General features: G+C 46.2%; 1 protein-coding gene across 3 annotated transcripts in view; it reads right to left on the reverse strand.

Moving 5' to 3' along the window:
- Window positions 1-1,419: 1,419 nt before the first annotated feature.
- Window positions 1,420-19,183, reverse strand: part of RNF216 (ring finger protein 216) — a 91,958-nt gene continuing 74,194 nt past the window's right edge. For all 3 annotated transcript variants that reach the window (XM_061599474.1, XM_061599473.1, XM_061599475.1), the window contains 2 exons: window positions 11,952-12,021; window positions 1,420-8,331 (listed from right to left, as the gene is read on the reverse strand). In XM_061599474.1, coding sequence (XP_061455458.1) covers window positions 8,012-8,331; window positions 11,952-12,021 — 390 coding nt within the window. In that variant the 3' untranslated portion in view covers window positions 1,420-8,011. The remainder of the gene's footprint in view (window positions 8,332-11,951; window positions 12,022-19,183) is intronic.

Genomic DNA, 19,183 nt, shown 5'->3' on the forward strand with positions numbered 1-19,183 from the left:
TTTTAGTCCTATGCTCATTCTCATGAGTATGCACACAATTAAGTCATACCTCCTCGGTACTGAACAGAAACGTACGTGTCTGCTCATTCAGTAACACACTCCCATTAGTAGGCACTATAAAAGTATTTAGCCCTATGCTTGCTCTCATGAGTAATACAGTAGGGCTTACTTCTGAATAAGAGGAGGAGGATTGTGTTAGTAACCAACAGCGCTCGGAAAGTTCATTTTAAAAAGGAGCAAAATAGTTCAGTTCAAGTTCACCAAATGCACTTTTGGTTCATAGTAATTTCTGCATGCAACACAAAAGGCACTGTGGGGTTAACCCTTTGCTCCCTAGCCAAGATGCAGTGAAAGTCTCCCCCTCCCCCAATACTGCTACCAATGGTAGGCAGGAATAATGGGAGCTTTTTCTTTAAGGCTAACTGGGATCAGGGCAGGGGATTTTAACTGGGGAGGGAATTGTTAAAATCTCCCTTCCCAACATGCTGCAGTCCAGCTGAAAACTCGCTCTCTCCCACTCCCTTATGAAATGTGCAAAAACTCTGATGGAATTGCTAATAACTCATTGAGCATGTCAAGTTTGACTCACGGGGCTTGCAGGACACACAAGGTCTAGTGGCCATGGGCCAGAGTACTCTTGCTTTTCGGCCAAGTGAAGATTTCTCTAACGTCCCTGGAATCAAAGCTGAAGGGCGGTACAGAATTTTTAATTCTGCAGTCCTTGCATTTATCTCACGGCAGTCCTTGCATTTATCTCACGGCTCAGAATCTGTTCACATATTATAAAATCCCAGTGCAAAACATGCCATTTTCAAGCAAGATATGAAGGGCAGCTGCATGCAGAGGATCACTCAGCATGTGGCTCTTGCTCACCACCCTTGCACCTGGTTTGTCTCAGCACATGCACCGGTATTGGGCACATACGCAATGAGCACACACACGTGTCTAATCCTCACCCTAACAAGTTGCACAAGCCTCTCTCACTGTTTCCTACGTGCAAGGGCCTTCAGTATAGGGACTTTGTAATGTATGAAGATGCCTCTACTTTTTGGCCATGGAAACTTAGGCAAGCTGTGGAGGTTCCTATAGTCAGAGAACAAGTGAGCAACACAGGCACAGCCTTGGTTGAGTTTTACTGCAGAACGCAAGGCTGGAATTCCTCTGGGATTTCATGGCTGGTGGCTGTGAGTTTCCTTCCCTTCTTGCCACTTGAAACAAATTAAGCTTTCGTAGCAGCTTCAACTGTTTTTGCTTAGAAACATCTACTGTTTCGAACTGTTCCAATCTGAAAGCTTGCAGACAATTTCGACTGGTCCATCCGCTGCCAGCAAAATGTTTGTGGACCAGTTATTCTTTGTGGGAAACCAAAAGCCTGCATGCAAAACAAAGAAGGACAAAAGACACTCAAGAGTGCACAAGGTTGTTTTTTAATTACAAAAAATTCAAATTACAATATAATACAGAGACTTTTTACACACAGAATATTCGAACAGTTGCCTACCAGAAGGTAAAGAAATTTTTTTTTCTTTTTCTTTTTTAATAAACCACTTATTTTCAGCTATTGTTATACAAAGTTGCAGGACATGCACACTTTCCCTTGACAGGGTTTGCTTTTTTTTTTTAAATTAAAATTTTTTTTGCTAAGTGCAAATACTAGATTTCTCTCTCCACCTTTTAAGGCAAGTTAAATGCGACACTGCAAATTTGATAATAGAAAGTACCTGTTAAAATGTCAAGCTTGGGGTGTACAAAAAACACACTTCCCTGTGTCTACCCGTAAAGAGAGATGAACTTTTTATTTTAAAAGCCACAAATTAAAAAAAATACAAAAAAAAGAGAGATGGTCATAAGAAGCCACACACACACACGTGTGTGTGTTTACAGCAGGCTTTGTCAACCTGGTGCCCTCCAGATGTTTTGGGCTACCATGGGTCCTAGCCAACTACATCGTATGCCCCAGTGCAGTCGTGATTGTGGTCCAAACATCTAGAGGGCACCAGGCCATGGAAGGCTGACCTCGGCTCTTGAGACTTCAGAGTTATCCACGTTACATTGGTCCAGTTCTCACTGAAGTGGTTGCTTTCTGGGGTGTACCTCTTCAGGCTACAAGCAGGGGCTCCCCTGTACCACAATTTTTTTAAAAAAAATCTACACACGGAAGTAACGTAACAGGAAGAGGCTAGGATCGAACCCTGGAACTTGCTAGTTTTATATATGCAGGGATTTTTCTTTTTGTGTACAGAGAAACATTCTGTCATGTGCGCTGTCACCTGAACCCCACAGTGGCACCACCTGGACAGAAGCTCACCACCCCAGTAAGAAGCAGGCCTCCGTGTTACGTTGCAGCAGGGGCATGAGGCTCTCCCATTTTAGAGACAAGCTGGGCAGAGGTAACCCTTCCCTTTCTTGGCCAAAGTGCAAGAAAACCCACTACAAACATGTTCTCCTGGTGAATTTGGAAGAGACCAGGCAGCCAAAATATATCCTGGTTAGATTCTTTTTGCACCATTTACACAACACAAATCCTTGCATCTTTGGGCCGCTTCCAAACAGATCGCTTGCCTTTCCCCCCAAAGTGGTGTTCTTAACATAGGAATTGATCAAGGACCAAAAGGGATGGCTGGCTAATTGTTTACAATAATGTCACACACACCCAAAACAGGAAATTGCAAATGGAAACAGACATTGCTGATTAAATACCAAAGGATACCCTCCCCACATGGGGAAGATTATTCCACTAGATAGTTCAAGAAGGGCCAACAGTAGACTTTAAAGAAATGATGGCATGTGTGAGGAGCCTGAGTCGGCATCTCTGACTTTTCACGAACAAAGATTAAGGTCTTTGCTTCAAGGTTACACATCAAAAGGTGATGTGCAAAAATGAGGAATGCCAACAGTTTTTTTAAAAAAGTTTTTAAAAGATGTTTTCTCCATTGTTAGTGGGCAAGCAAAGAATGGTGGAGAGCAGACAAGAAAACTTTTGCTTCAAGGCCAGTCAAAGTTGCAAAGATTCAACAGGCAGCACGAGAGGCAAAATAGCTCAATCTCCTGAATTATGTGGATCATCCCTAATTGTTTTAATCAGACCACTAGAATGATGGGAGGCAGAGTTTAAGGACCCATTTTGCTCACCAAGGCCACCACTGGGGTGGATATATTTCTTCAGCATTTTTGCAGAGTGGAAGACCCCAGGAGAACCCATGAACAAGTGGGAAAAGATGGCCTGTCCATCCCATCCACACTAAATGGCCTTTGGAAGATCAGCTGTTGGTGTTCTACGTATCCGATGGATTTCAAATCTCTGGTGAACATGGACTCGCTCTAGCGAGCACTGATGCTGCCACCAAAATCCTAATCACCACAAGAAACACACTGAAATGACACGAGGCTACGTAGCAGGACCAGCACAACAAATCCGTTCAAAATGGATGGGAAAAGGGTGAAGGGCCAGGAGTCCTGCAGGCCCTCAAGAAGTGCTAAGGCAACAGCAGCCAACTTCAACTGCACATCTACCTTCTCCCACTATCTTCACTCAAGAATTACAAAGACCTTCCAAACAGATAACAAAATAGTAAGCTTAATCTGAGCTGGTTGTAGCAAAAGGGAAAATACCCCTCTCTTCACCCAGCACAGAAAACGGCAGGATGGAGACCCACCCTGAACTCATGAGTTGAGTTGTACGTCGCCTAGAGTGGCCATTGGCCAGATAGGCGACTTATAAATTAAAATTATTATTATTATTATTATTATCAGGACCTTCGCTGGGACGTGCTAGCTGAACCGCTCTCATGGAAGGCTCTGGCAGAAACCATGCACATCAGCAGCAGAAACAGGCCTTTTTGTTTTGTTTTGAAAAGCTCTAGCAATCTTCACTTTGTGACTGGAGCCACCATTTTCGCAGAGGGACCAAGGCCCCTTGGTATGAGTCATGTTGGATGTCATGGCAATTCTGTAGCCTAAAAGCTGGTGGAAACAGCAAACACTGCCAGAAGTTGGCTTTGCCTCTAAGCAGACAAGCACTGGCCACTCTGGGCAGCCCCACACTCAATGCAACTGTTGTGAGCCCAGTGTTTTCTATGACAAAAAAATATGTGAGCACCATACCTGCATCTTTAAGTGCACGCAAGCACTGTATCAGACTGTCTCAGCCCAATTGTGCTTGTGCATATAAATAGGGGGTGGATATGTCCTCCAACTTCATTTGCAACATGAGAAATACTGCATAGCTCACAAGAATTGTGCCTGCTGCATGGAGTGTAGAGCTGCCTCAGAACTACAAGCGTCTCCCCCCAGTGAGAGTTTCAGAAGGCTAGGGAAAGCGCTGCTGATGGGAGATGGCTCTGAAATAAGGCTCAATGCAATTGGACTGGTTCTGTAATGGGATATATGGGGAAACTTTCCACACAGCAGATGCGTTTCTGAAAAGTCAGTGCAAATGGCCAACCGTGTAGAAGAGCACGGGGGTGGGGCAGAGCTTGGAAAAGTTACTTTTTTGAACTACGACTCCCATCAACCCAATCCAGTGGCCATGCTGGCTGGGGCTGATGGGAGCTGTAGTTCAAAAAAGGAACTTTTCCAAGCTCTGGGTGGGGGTGGGTGGGATGGACATAACACGGAACTCTTTCAGAGGCAGCTTCTCTAATTATGCATTAAACCACAGGATTGCACCCACAGGTCACTTCCATGTCTAAAACTATGATGCAAGAGGGACTTATGTTATGCATCACTGGCTGCTGTGTGTGTCCATTCACACAAGAGTTCAGATGCTCCTGGATTCACAAATATTGCCAGCAGGTCTCCCATGCTTTGAAAAACAAAACAAAGCCCCAGTGCTATCAGCACAACAAAAGATTTAAACACAGCACTATCTGCATGACTAGTGACTGCTACATCAAAGAATCTTGTATTTTAAGATTAAGGTGCTGATTTTAAAGCCTGAATAAAAACCAGCTGAGTAGCGTTTGGTCAAAGTCCTGTCCTGACACCTTTTACTGAACAGTAGCAAGAATGCCAGTAAACAGTATGATTTTAAACTCTAGGTATACTATGGAAAAAACTGGAACCGTTAATGCAATGGAACTTTTAAGCCAACATAAACATTTGGGACGCATGAACAACTTGGAATACAGCTGTTGCCAGATTCACCCAGCAGATGTGTCACATTCCCCGCAGCAAAGGGTTCCATGTTTCACAATGGGGGCATTTTGCTATATATTAGCTCAGGCACTCCCAACCTGGTGCCCTCCCAATGTTGTGGACTCAGCCCCCATCAGTCCCAGCCAGCCCGGCCAACGACCAGGAAAAATGGGGAGTTGTACCCTAACACACACAGGGGCGTTTCTGAGGAAACCTCTAACACTTCTGTTCAATTTGCTTCACTATTGAATCAAACAAGGGAGAAGGGATTAAAATTACTCAAATTCCAAATGAAAAAGTTACGCTGCTTTGATTATATATTGCAAGGGAAGAAGGGAGGAAGGAGGGCAACATTACTGTCATGGCTATTGGGACATTTTGTTTTTTTTGTTACCTCTCCGGTTTTATAGTTTGCCCATTTTCACGCCTTGATAAGCAGCAACGATGCCCAGAGCATCAGCAAGGAACTCTCAAATTCCACCCCAAAAGATTAAGAGGGAGAATGTGTGTGTTTGGGGAGGGGGAGGAGCTGCTGTCCTTTCCTTTGTCCATGCCTCCCCCCTCACTGAAGTCAAAAAAGAGAGGATGGGTTAAAGCCCCCAGAAAGATGATTATAATACTTAAAGGAAAACAGACCCAATATTTCAAAGAACAACAATATTAAACATCTTATTAGCAAAAGGGTGGTTAGGAATTCTTCCCCAATGGATTCATTTTTTAAGGAAAACAAATGAACAGAAATGGAGGCAGCTCTATTTTTGAAGTAGCTGTCCATGATCCTAGCAAATGAGAACATTGATGTTCATAGCTCTTTAATGAGAAGTCAATTCAAATTGGTCACCTAAGTCATGCAGACAAGCGTGACTTGCATGGGAGTGTGAATCGACCTGACATACTATTGTGTGAAAAAAATGCTCCATATCTGGTTACATCTCTTTGCAGTGGAGGTGTAACTGCAGCGATCTGACCACAGGTGTGGATGGTTAGTTCACTCCATGTTCAGGCACATGGGGAGCCTTTCAAAGACAGCCTTCAACCAGCCATGTAGCTGCTAATGTTGGTACAAAGCAACCCTCAAAACCAAGTTTGGGAAATCTGTGGTGCCCTCCAGATGTTGCCAGACCACAACTCCCATCAACTCCCATGCTGGCTGGGGCAGATGGCCTCCCATAGCAGGCAAAGCACACAATCATGCTGCCCCCCCTCCCCAGTTAATGAGGGCTCCAATGTGCACACAGAGCTCCATGTATACAGAGCAATCCTGTTCTCCACTAGGAGCTGGGAATGTTCTGTACACGGAAGGGGAAATTCTTTGACTTGTCATTAACTGAGAACCTCCAAGCCTGCAAGATGCCCAAGAGTGCCTTGGACCACAACCACACAAGTCAGTAAGCAAGTGCTCCCAACAAGTTGCGTGTCCTGAATGGCAAACCTGAGCCTGCACAACACACATATTAGAGGCTTGCCTGTGAAGCCAGCTAACGCCCACATGGTTCCTGCTAAGGATTCCAGGCATTTCACCGACAAAAATCTCCAACACAAAGCCTTCCAACCAGTACTAGTATTCAACCACAAGGCTCTCCATATGCAACCCCAGCAGCTGGAAGGACGACACACACACAAGTCATACCATTGGTAAGTCAGAGGCCCAGTTCCCAAGGTTTGGCTCATACCGTAGCATTCAAGACAAACAGTCCACAGCAATGCTTGTGCCACTGAAGCCACATGCATTTTAAACAGACATGCTTTACGCTTTTAATGTTAACTTTGAGCTGTGCTGAGTGTGAGCAAATGCTCAGTTTGGCACCTCAGAAGAACCAAAGCCCTCCAAAAACTGTTTGGAAAAGCCCGGCCCACCAAAAAAAACAACCTCGGAAAGATTGTCACCTGTGCCAAAGGCACAAGATGGTCAAAGTGGAAAGATGTCTGGCTCTCTAGAAAGAGCTCTGGTAGAATTTCTGGTGGCCACAGCAGTTGCCATCCTTGTGCTCCAAGCACCCTAAGGGGGGCACCTGCCTCTGCCAACTTCTGCCTGCTGGAGAGCAGTGGCTCCCAAACTTTCCCCCTCCTCCCTACGGACCAGTTGAAAATCGCTGATGGTCTTTGCGGATCACTTAACAGGTTTTTCTGCTTGTTGTTGAAATTGTAATGTGCTGTACTAGATGCTGTATGATTGTGAGTTGTGTACTGTTATTCCTCCTTTTATTTCTTACATATTGCATTCTGTTGTTTTACAACTTGTGTTCCACAGAATTCAAATTGTAATGTAATAAAATCCAATATAAAGAAATCAAAGAAGCAATAAAGATACCATTAAAAATCAAGGTGAATATTCACTGTGGACACGGCGCGACCCACCTCGAAGAAGCTTGGCGGTCCTCTGGTAGTCCACAGGCCAGTTTGGGAACCCCCTGCTGTAGACGGCTTCGTGGTTCCATCCATGGTTTAAATCATCAAGCAAACAGCTCAAGATCTACAGCCAACCAGACCCAGCCCTTCCACACAATTCCCTCCCACTCTCAGCACCATCGTGGCAGACAAGAGAAACTGTAGCTTTGGCACATGGGTTCAAGTGCATTGCATCCTCTTGCCCAACAGGCCCATCCCACTGAGTAGAGCGCTTCCTTCCTCCTTCCTAAATTGACAGCCTCGGGATGATGCTTCCCACAGCCACTGCCCAAACGCTGCACCTCTGCAGACAGAGGCTGGTGAGAGAACTGGAGGAGGCCTGGAAGCGTGTTCAATGCTTGCAGTTTACTGGAAAATAAAGACAAGAGGAAGGGGCAGGCGGCCCACAGGGGCGGAGAGTGTCTGCCAGTGTGTGGACATTCCCTGCAGTGACTTCCAAAAAGTACTGGTGCTGCTCTGAACCGGATCAGAACCGATGACGAGGCTGTGGACCAAAGTGCATAGGAAGATTGTGCTCCAGCTGCAGATTCATCTGGGGAAAGTCATAATTCACCCGCATGTTCGGCAGTGGGGGCACATAAGGAGCCGGGATGGGGCCGAGGTTAATGGGGCCAATGTTGTTGTACAGCGGGCGGACGGGCGGCAGGGGGAAGGGAGGGTGCACAAACGGGTAAGGGGGCATTTGGTGGTGAAGGTTTTGTGGGACCGGCCTGGGGATGGCTTCAATCCGTGGGATTTTTTCTGCAGGCTTTTCTGCTGGGGGCCCAATCCGCTTGAAACTGTTTTCTGCAAAAGAAAAGAAAACAACACCCAAGGTGGAAGTCAGGAAAGAAAGCGACAGTTTCAAACTAGGGCTGCAACCATTCAACTGACTGGGCAAGGGGGAGCCAGCCTGGTTCTCCTCCGGATGAGCTCCAGGTAGCCTGGCCAGGGGAGTCTGAGTCTGACGACACCTGCAGGGAACTAGGCTGGCTGCCCTCGGATTGGATTAAAATCCATTTAAAAAACCCCTTTTGGGTTGGCTAAAACATGCCATGATTAACAGAGCAGTAGACTTTACACTCTTTGGAACTCCCTGCCTATTGATATTAGGCAGGCACCTTCGTTGCATTATTTTTGGCACCTGCTTAACTTTTTTTGTTTAGGCAAACCAGACACATAGATGTTGATGTGTTCTAATCTTTTTAGTCTAGTGCTGTTTTAATTGTTTTAAAATGTTTGTAATTACTTGCTTTTAACTGTTTTTATTGATAATTTCAATGTTTTTTGTAAACCGCGTAGGTTTTCCACAATATTTGTTAAATATATATATATCGTACACATACGTGTGTGTGTATATATGTTAAGGGGAATGTAAGTTGAACAGTTAATGTGCATAGTAACTGGCCATTGCGCACATTCACCAGGCCTCATGAAAGATGTGACCATTAACCTTCTGTGAAGATGAAACTGTGCACATTTCCCAGTCACTCCCAGCCCCACCAAGCCAAGGAAAAAGGGTAAGAGCAGCATGGGGGCGATCTTCATGGGAACTGCAAGGGAGGGAAGATTTAACCAGCTGAGGCACAGAAGATTGGGAGAGAGAGAGTGTGAAGTATCTCTCATTCTACCTCTGCCATTTCTGGCAAATTACCTGCCACACTCCGCACCTTTCACCCTGGTTGCATGAAATTTTTTCCAGTTCCACTAACCATGGTGGGGGGTGGCGGCAGGGGGCCCCTGTACTATTGTGTCTGTTACAGTTTTTCATAACTGGACTTAAACAATAAATTCCCCGTTTTAAAATAGATGTTTGTGGGACGTTAGAAATGTTCTCATGTTGCCTGGAAGATGAATTCACATTCTCTGACATCTCTTTGTAGTAGTTGTTATGTGCCTTCAAGTCGATTTCAACTTATGGCGACCCTATGAATCAGTGACCTCCAAGAGCATCTGTCATGAACCACCCTGTTCAGATCTTGTAAGTTCAGGTCTGTGGCTTCCTTTATGGAATCAATCCATCTCTTGTTTGGCCTTCTTCTTTTTCTACTCCCTTCTGTTTTTCCCAGCATTATTGTCTTTTCTAGTGAATCATGTCATGATGCATCCAAAGTATGATAACCTCAGTTTCATCATTTTAGCTTCTAATGGTAGTTCTGGTTTAATTTGTCCTAACACCCAATTTGTCTTTTGTCCAGTCCATATTATGCGCAAAGCTCTCCTTCAACACCACATTTCAAATGAGTTGATTTTTCTCTTATCCACTTGTTTCACTGTCCAACTTTCACATCCATACATAGAGATCGGAAATACCATGGTCTGAATGATCCTGACTTTAGTGTTCAGTGATACATCATTGCATTTGAGGACCTTTTCTAGTTCTCTCATAGGCCCTCCCCAGTCGTAGCCTTCTTCTGATTTCTTGACTATTGTCTCCATTTTGGTTAATGACTGTGCTAAGGTATTGATAATCCTTGACAAGTTCAATGTCCTCATTGTCAACTGTAAAGTTATATAAATCATCTGTTCTCATTACTTTAGCCTTCTTGACGTTCAGCTGTAGTCCTGCTTTTGTGCTTTCCTCTTTAACTTTCATCAGCATTCGTTTCAAATCATCACTGGTTTCTGCTAGTAGTATGGTATCGTCTACATATCTTAAATTATTGATATTTCTCCCTCCAATTTTCACACCTCCTTCATCTTGGTCCAATCCCACTTTCCGTATGATATGTTCTGCATATAGATTAAACAAATAGGGTGATAAAATACACCCTGTCTCACACCCTTTCCGATGGGGAACCAGTCAATTTCTCCATATTCTGTCCTTACAGTAGCCTCTTACCCAGAGTATAGGTTGCACATCAGGACAATCAGATGCTGTGGCACCCCCATTTCTTTTAAAGCATTCCATAGTTTTTCACGAACTACACAGTCAAAGGCTTTGCTGTAATCTATAAAGCACAGGGCAATTTTCTTCTGAAATTCCTTGCTCCGTTCCATTATCCAACGTATGTTTGCAATATGATCTCTGATGCCTCTTTCCTTTCTAAATCCAGCTTGGACGTCTGGGATTTCTCGCTCCATATATGGCAAGAGCCTTTGTTGTAGAATCTTGAGCATTACTCTACTTGCATGGGATATTAAGGCAATAGTTTGACAATTACTGCATTCCCTGGGATCCCCTTTCTTTGGAACTGGGATGTATATTGAATGCTTTCAGTTTGTGGGCCATTGTTTTATTTTCCATATTTGTTGACAAATTTTTGTCCAAATTTGGACAGATTCTGTCTCAGTAACTCTATTGGTATGCCATCTGTTCCTGGTGATTTGTTTCTTCCAGTATTTTAAGAGCAGCTTTCACCTCACATTCTAAAATTTCTGGTTCTTCTTCATATGGTTCCTCCATGAATGAATCTGTCATCCTGGCATCTCTTTTATGTAGTTATCCAGTGTATCGCTTCCATCTTCCTTTTATTTTATCTCAATCAATCAGTGTGTTTCCCAGTTGATTATTCAACATCCATACTCTTGGTTTAAATTTCCCTTTGATTTTGATAATCTTTTGGAATGGGCTCTTGTTTTACCTTTTTTCTTATCCTCTTCTATTTCTGTACAATAATTACGGTAGTAGTTCTCTTTTTCCCTACATACTAGTTGCTGTATTATTGTATTTAGGGTTCTAATCGTGTTTCTCCTTTTGCTTTCCTTCTCTCTTTAACCATCTTTAACCCATATGATGAACCTACTATTTTTTTAAAAAAAACCAGATTTCCTATATTTCACCTGCATAATTTACAAGTACTTTCCGTGAACATTAAAAGAACCGAATCTTATCACTTGCCATCAGAATTCCCTTTCCTCACTCTTCTCCAAATGTAATCGTATCCCACAATTCTTATAATTTTTGTGTTTTTTCTATACATCACAGAACATGTGCAGGTCCATACTGAGGCCTGGCCAAAATTTACCTGTCAAAACTGATGTAGTGTAGTTGAAGTTATCACCGGGTTGTTATTATTATTATTGGTCACTTTTTCCCACAAAGAAACGCAAAGTGATGAAACTCAAAAACTCCTTGCCACCTGACTAAAAATGAACAAAAAATTAACCTCCAGCCACTCTTTATAACCTCCAACAGGCCTTGGGGAATGTGAAGCATCCATTGAGGCTACAGAAGGCCCATGCAACACAAGCTGAATTGTCCAAACTCTACATCCTACCCCCACAGGCCTTTCATTCAAAGTTTACAAGACCAGCCAACAGGCGGCTAACTGGCCAGCCCAGATATTATGGAGGTTGGGTGCATTGTGAGCAAAAATGGCAAAACTGTTTGGACCTGGGATTGCTCTGTTCTCAATGAATTCCTGACTAAGGTTCCAACATAGCAGTAGCGCTGGCTCTGCATGCGAAGAAAGGTGAGAATCTACCTCCATTTTTCCTCTTCTGTTCCTCTTCCGCTTCCTTCTGAATCTCCTGGATTATCTTTTCGTCGTCCTCCTATAAATGACAGAAATAAGCAAAAGTGTCACCAAGGCTGTCTCTCAATGCTTTAAAAAAAGAAGAAAATTAAATTTGGTTGCCAATTCTGGAGCAGGAATATCTGAATTCTCCAAATTGTGCAGGAATATACAAATCTGTATGACCTTGCTTACTTTACACTGAAATTTATTTATTTCCCCAGCTATTAGAAATCACACCCAGCAATCCCAACTAGTTTCTAAGATCACCCACACCACTTTGAAGCATGAGGACTAGGAACTTCCTGTAAAAAAGGAGAAAGGATTATGAAAATTGAGGTTTTCAGGAACCTGAATTCGGTAACTTATAAATAACCGCTTTCTGTGGAAATGCAGCAGCATGACATACGTAAGCCTGACCGAAAGCCGGTTACTGCCATTAAAAAGGTCCAGACTGATCCAGCTCAAGTGCTTCCGGTGCAGACGGCTGGTTGCGCAGCTAAACGTTTTTAGCAACAACCTGGAGCATGCATGAAGCGAGGAGGGGGGCAACGAAACGGCAGGCGCACTGACATGCTGCTGACAATTTGCTGTGTACTTGCATGAATCCTCACCCGCACCGCAGAGCATGACTAAGCCGCTCACAGTTTGAACACTGATCCTGCTGCAAGGCTGCAGTAGCAACAGACTCTCCCCCTGCTAGCCCTGCCAAGGAGCAGCCGGAGTGCCGTTAAGCTTTTAAATGGCATCCAACCATGACATATTTAGATTAAAGCTCCATTTCTGAAGTGTCCAACCAACAGGCAGGAAACAAAGTGGAAGAGGATGGCTGTGGGAGCCAAAGAACTAGGCCGTTTATCTTATCTAGAACGTGGAGAAGGAACTATGTCCAACAAAAAAGACGAACTGAGTGAAAAACGTCTGCAGCAGGATGGTTTCGCTGTGCTTTTTTTTTTTAAATCCACTCATGTTAAGGGAAAGCGGCAAGAGACACATCGCTAAGGAGTGAAGAGTGAAAACTGAGTCCGAGGGCCATGGCATCATTTGGTATCTCTGCACACCTGGGGAGCACCTTGCTGAAATGACAAGCAGCATCTCTGAGGTGACCCTGTGGCAAGGGAGAAGTCCGCAAGGGGGTGCCTGGATATACAATGAGCCATGCTCAGCCACTAAGTGACTATAAAGGAAAGGCAAAGCAGACTTCAGACTCCCTGCAGATGCATTCGGTGTCATCTCTCTGCATCTCTTCACATCTCTCCTCAAAACCCACCTTGTCCACTTGTCCTTTGCCTTATCCTCTTGATCCTCATTCCCAACCTGACGCCAAGCCTTAAGCACAGTTAACCGCCTTTACCACCATTCATTTGTGTTGCTTACATAGGTCATCATGGACATCAGTCTTTCCCAGCCTCACACCCTCCTGGGGTTGTCTCCAACTAAGTTTTACTCAAAGAAGACCCACTGAAATGAATGAACCTAAGTGAGTCATGCCCACTAATTTCAATGGGACTGCTCTGAGGGTGACAATACGACCCCAGTCAGATGTTTGCTACTAGAGCTCTCATCATGCCAGTTGGAACAGCTGTATGATGCTGGGGCTGACGGGAGAGGCGTCAAAAACACCCAAAGGAGTTTGGGTATCATCTCCATCCAGAATTCTGGAGTCTCAGCCACAGATGGGTGTGCCGCGGAGTCAGGTGTGCTTGGGTACAAGTCAGGAAAAGCTGGGATGAGAAGCCTTGACAGGCAGAGCAGGCCCAAGATGTTTAGCTGCCTGAGGTGAAGGACAAAGATGCCAAGGGGGCCTCTGAAGGCGACGGCAGCGACGGCAGCAGCGGGCCAGCCAGCATGGAGAGGGGCAACCAGGCAGGCCTGTCCCCCAACACTTTGAGGCCACTTGCTCAGGGCTTGCCTAGTGCCCACTCCTCGCTTGCTCAATCCAAAGCTGCAATGTGGCACCGGCAGCACCAGCAGGCGGCGCCAGGAGCAGAGCAACGCATGCCCCACGTGGCCTGTGCTGCCCGCCTCTCTGCCTACCTGCTCGGTCGTGGGCCTCCCCCCGACAGCACTGCCTGAGACATGCTGGGAGATGGAGCCTAGTCAAGACAGGCAGAAAGGTGACCAGAAAAGAAGGATCCCTCATGGCTGCCTCACTCTGCCTAACGGAAGGACCAGCTGCTCCTGTCTGCCAGCCTGGACCACCGGCCCTCTCAAACTCGGCTTCGCTTGCTTGGTACTCCTTCCTTTGTATTCTTCCACTGTGCCCCCTCAGAGCCCCCCCCCCAAAAAATCCCAAAGTTCCCTGAAAACCTCAGCTTTGGAACTATGCGCAGTTACATGTTCAAAATTTATTCTGAGTATAGGATCAACTGAATGTAGTATACGGAAATGGGGGGGAGGGGAGAAAAAGAGAGAAATGTGGGCTGTGAAACTAGCTGGAAAGAGCACGCCTGTCTTGCAAGATCCAAGACATCAGCACAGCTTGTTTTCATTTCCCTCTTTTTAATCTTTTCCAGTATTTCCCCCCTCCTACGCAGAAAATGCTCTGGGTTTGGAGAGCACCCTAGGACACTCCTATGGAAGATGCTGTCTTTGTGCAACAGAGGGATGGGCGCAGGAGGTCTGCCAGCTTCCCAGTTTGGATCTGGTGACGCCCAGCATGGCTGGGAATGCTGCCAAGTTTCCCCATCCTGTTTTCTGGAGGGCGTGACTTGGAACCTCACCAGGGAGGAGGATTTCTCTGGATTCTTCTGTCCAGCAAGGCTTCTGCTCTAGATCCAATTTGTTTTCTGAGTCAGCAGTTTAAATTCAAAAGACTTTCCAAAATAGTCTCTGGGTTGGGGTGAGATGCCATGGATGTTTGTTAACTAAACAGCTTACCTCCCCCCCTCCCGAAAAGCTTTTGGAGTCAGATTCTGAGCATCAAATAACTCCCCCCTGCCACGCCATACCAAGCCCAACTGAGCACCGCCCACCCCAACCCCATAGCACCACTCGCTTGCTTTACACATGGGCAGGGTGGAGAACTCTGCCCGTTCTTTTGGCCTTGCAGCCGGCTGCTGTATGAGTGGAGGTGGCCGGGGACACCAATCCCGGCCTGGCAAAGTAATCAAGTTTGTTATTTAGGTTTTAATCAAGAGCAGGGTTTGGCTCCTACTAGAAGTGTTAAACATAGCAAAAACCAAAAACCTGGCTTGATTGCCAATTGGCTGCTGTTGTGAATGGTCACAGTGTTTATTTTCGACACATCTGATCATGGCACAGAAATGTCATAGGCTGGACCTCTGGCTTTTTCATGACCGTTGACTGTTCTGTTTACACTGCAAAGTGCCAGAGGAATCCATGCTTTCTGTTTTTGTTTCAACAGACTAATATTGGTACATCTCTAAAATTAATCCCAATAGTACCATTGTAAGAGGAATAACAGAGGACACCCCCCTCTCTCTCACACATACACACGCACACACACACACAGAGCAATCAGCAGCTTTCCTTGAATCCCCTTTCCCTCAAATCAGAATGGGATAAGCTCTCCTGCCCCACATCTGCCACCCTGAATTCCTTGGAGAAATAGAGCGAGGCAACGGTGACAGACAGCAGGTCTGCACTGTGGCAGATTCAGCACCAGCACAGAGCAGGCAAGAAGTCCCAGAAGCCACCTGGGGCCCTGCAAGCAAGGCTGGGAGCCAACTACATGCTCAGAGTGGGTGAAGGCCCCACCAGCCCCACACGGAAGCCCCCGCTGAGGGAATCCCCAGCTGCAGCTACTGTGTCTGACTCTTCCTGGAAGCTTGTGGATTTGTTCCCGGCAGATTGCCCCCAAACAACAGCGAGAGACTTAACTGGCAATGTAAGCTTGCCACATGTTCCCTAAGAGGGTCAACCAGGCCACCGTTTTGTCTGAGTGGCACCACCGAGGCCAGCGAGATCTCCCACAATCAAGGCAAAATGTCAGGCCTGCCCTTTCCCTACCTCGTTTGTTAATTTATAAACTGCTACACCTCTGCCCAGATTGATGCAAAGTGGTTCTCACTACTGCTAAAAACCTGCCAGTTTTCAATGTGCACTTTCCCACTCAGCAAACCAGCAGCTTGCAATTACATTTTTGGCATGCGACTGACGCATAATATGGATCTACATACTTAAAAGAGAAAAATTCTGGAATAGCGAGGGACAAGCAAGCAAAGCAACTGCACATATGGCAGTATTAGCTCTTGACATTTATACGGGGCAAAGTCAAAAGGCCAATGTCTCTCCTGCTGCCCAGCGATATGCGATTGGCAGAGCCTTCTCCCAGGCCCAGAAACTGGCACTAGCCAATTCATGCAAGTACGTTTTCTTCCCTCCGCAAACTGCCTCTTCTTGAGCATGCACTATTATGCTGAAACATAACCAGGAACACTTAGAAACACTGTACTAAAGATTAACATTGCAGAGGTAAATCCAATCCAACACTTTCATATGGACAATCTGCATAAATAATACAAATTAAGCAAATCAGCATGGGTTTGTTAATTTTGCATAGTTTATTCTGGTGCTGCTACCCCCAGGTAATGCAGGGTGTTACACAAAGCATAAAAGCCCTGCTCCTAACCAATGGAAAACTTATTTAGCAACTATCAGTTTCTGGGTGTCACTAAGTATTCCTCCTAACAAAAGGAATCTTGCATCCCCATCTCACCCCTTCCATTTTTATTTTTGCTTTCCTAACAGGAGCTTGCAATGCCACCTTCAAGTACAAAGGAAAATCAAAATTAAATGACGTTTCTAGTCCTCATGATCCCAGAAACCGCCTTCTAGCACATGGCAGCATGTGCCTGTGCACTATATCTCATGCTGTATTAGGGTTGTAAATAGTCACTTGACTAGTTCCCGGCGGTGACTAAGAACTGACTGAGGTTCCTAGTCCTTAGGGGAGTTCCACATTTTCCCGTTCCTATTTCTATGGTAGTTCTCAAATGCCTTCTGAACTAAAAGGGAAAAAAAGAGTCCCTGAGGCAGCAAACAGCGCAAATACTAAGAGCACAAGGACTACCAGGGTCCCAAAGCCTTGTCTGCAATTACTGTGCCTTCCAGGCTTGTCACAGAAGGAAATGACAGTTTGCGGAGAGACTGCCTGCCCTTTTCCATCTGCTTAGGCGTTTGTCTTTACTCTCCTCCCCTCAGGACAAGGTGGGTCACAACTAGGGCAGCTTGGAGCGGGGAGGGGGGGAGAGTCTCCTTGGGAGCGTGACGGCAGGCGCTTCCCTTCCTGCCTCTCTCGTGATGGCTTCCGCCTACAAGGCCTGATGTATGTAGGTCTTGTGCAAGTGAACTGCCCCATGGATTCCTTCCCCTCGGGATCCTGCCAAGGGATTGCAAAGGCCAACACCGCTGTGTGGGAGGCAGGCCTGCCAGAGTATCTGTCATCCATTTGTGGGGCCAGCTGACCCGGACAACTACCTTGGGGGTCAGGAACGGAGAAGAGGTATAAGAAGGGGGATGTTTGGCCGTGTTGGAATGTGGGGACACTTCCAACCTAAGTTGCTGGCCTGGAGCCTTCAGTGGGGGGGTGAGGAGGGGGGAGGTGGTGCTACATGACGAGTGAGACTTTTAGGGATGGGGAGTCCTGGGCAAATGCTACCAGGATTCAGGCAAATGTAGCTCATGACCCCTGGGCAAGCACAAGTCCTGGCTGGGAAATCTGGGCTTTCCCAAAGGAAGAGATTGGCCTACTCCTTCTGCAATCATCAGCTCTTCTGCTGGTCTCAGTTCCATCACCTCGAGCAGGCTTTGCCAGGCTGGTGCCCTCCAGACGTTCCGAACTACAACTCCCATCAGGGAATCGCAGCCCAAAACATCTGGGGGATGCCAGGTTGGCAAAAGCTGGCGCAGGTTCTAACAGCCTCATGTCCTTCCACACAGTTGCCTAGAGCATCTGTTCACCAGAACGGTCATTGTCATCCCTAGCACGTGGGGTCTTATTAATTCTCCCCTTTTAACCAACTAGACAGCTGAAGCAACAGGAATCAGTTATACTGCTGATACCTTGGTAGCGTAATTATGGCCTGCATCTTCTCAGAGCTGCACACAGCACCCCACAGCTCATCTCTGACAGCAGGGCTGTTGAGCCCAGGCCCACTCATGAGGAGCGGGGAGGGGAAAGGCAGGAGTTTCAGGTGCCACAGCAGCTAGACAGCATGGACGTTCCAGTTGTTGTTGAGGCTAGTCCCGACCTTGAGGAGGAGAGTGAGCTTGCCGCCCGTCAGTTCCCACGGATAGCCCTGCCCTCCGAGGAGGCAGCCCTCAGCCTCCAAGCACACCCCCGGGACCGTTAAGGGATGCTCCTGAGAAAGCAGTAACTACTCCTTCAACAAGCCGGCTCCTAGAGACGCTTTCCCGCCTGCTGCTCCCCAGCCTGCCGATAAGGAACCTGTTCTGTCCGACGAGGCTTTGCATGTTCGCTCCCCTTCACCGCGCACACGACGTCTGGAGAAGCGGACGGGGCAGGGGGCGTGTGTGCGCAGGAGTGAGAGCTTACACTCGAAGACCTTCCCTATTTAAGTCTGCCGCGTTCAGAATTGGGCGCTGAATCAACTCCTTCCACACGTTGCAGAGCATGTCTAGAGTGTAGTTAGGAAACTGTAGTGAGTTAGCATAGGGTTTCCTACGAGGCGTGCTGCCTTTGATGTATCGATTACTTTAATAAAACAAGAATTGATTGCACCCTCGTTTCAGCCTCGTGAATCCCGCTCTGAACAGGACAAGGGCAGAGGATGTTGGTGCGTCAGAACGCCCATGCTCTTGGGTCAATGCATCCCTTTCTGTTGGACATAGGAAGCAAAATTCATCACTGCTTCAGCAGCTCCAGATGTGTGGAGCAACACAACAACTAAGTGAAGGAAAGTGTTAAAGGCCTTAAAGCCAGACAGGAAGGAGACATCAGCAAGCCGAACTCCGTACAAAAAATGCTCCGTAGAGTATTTTTGTCGGGGATTTTGTCTGGTGCAGCAACATCGCCTATATACGAGAGACTGGCTAATTATTTCAGGTTGGACGAATTCATTTGGCATTTAAAGAGTTACAAGGAGCTGGTTTCTCCATTTGCAATGCAATTTTTTTAAAAATTATAAGACTTCTTTTTCCATGCCTGTTCCCAATAAGCTCTAAAATGATTTCATGAAGCAGACGCTTTCAAACGGAGGTGGGGGAGGAGAAGGATT

Source organism: Rhineura floridana, chromosome 17, assembly GCF_030035675.1.
Source record: "Rhineura floridana isolate rRhiFlo1 chromosome 17, rRhiFlo1.hap2, whole genome shotgun sequence".
Lineage (NCBI taxonomy): Eukaryota > Metazoa > Chordata > Lepidosauria > Squamata > Rhineuridae > Rhineura > Rhineura floridana.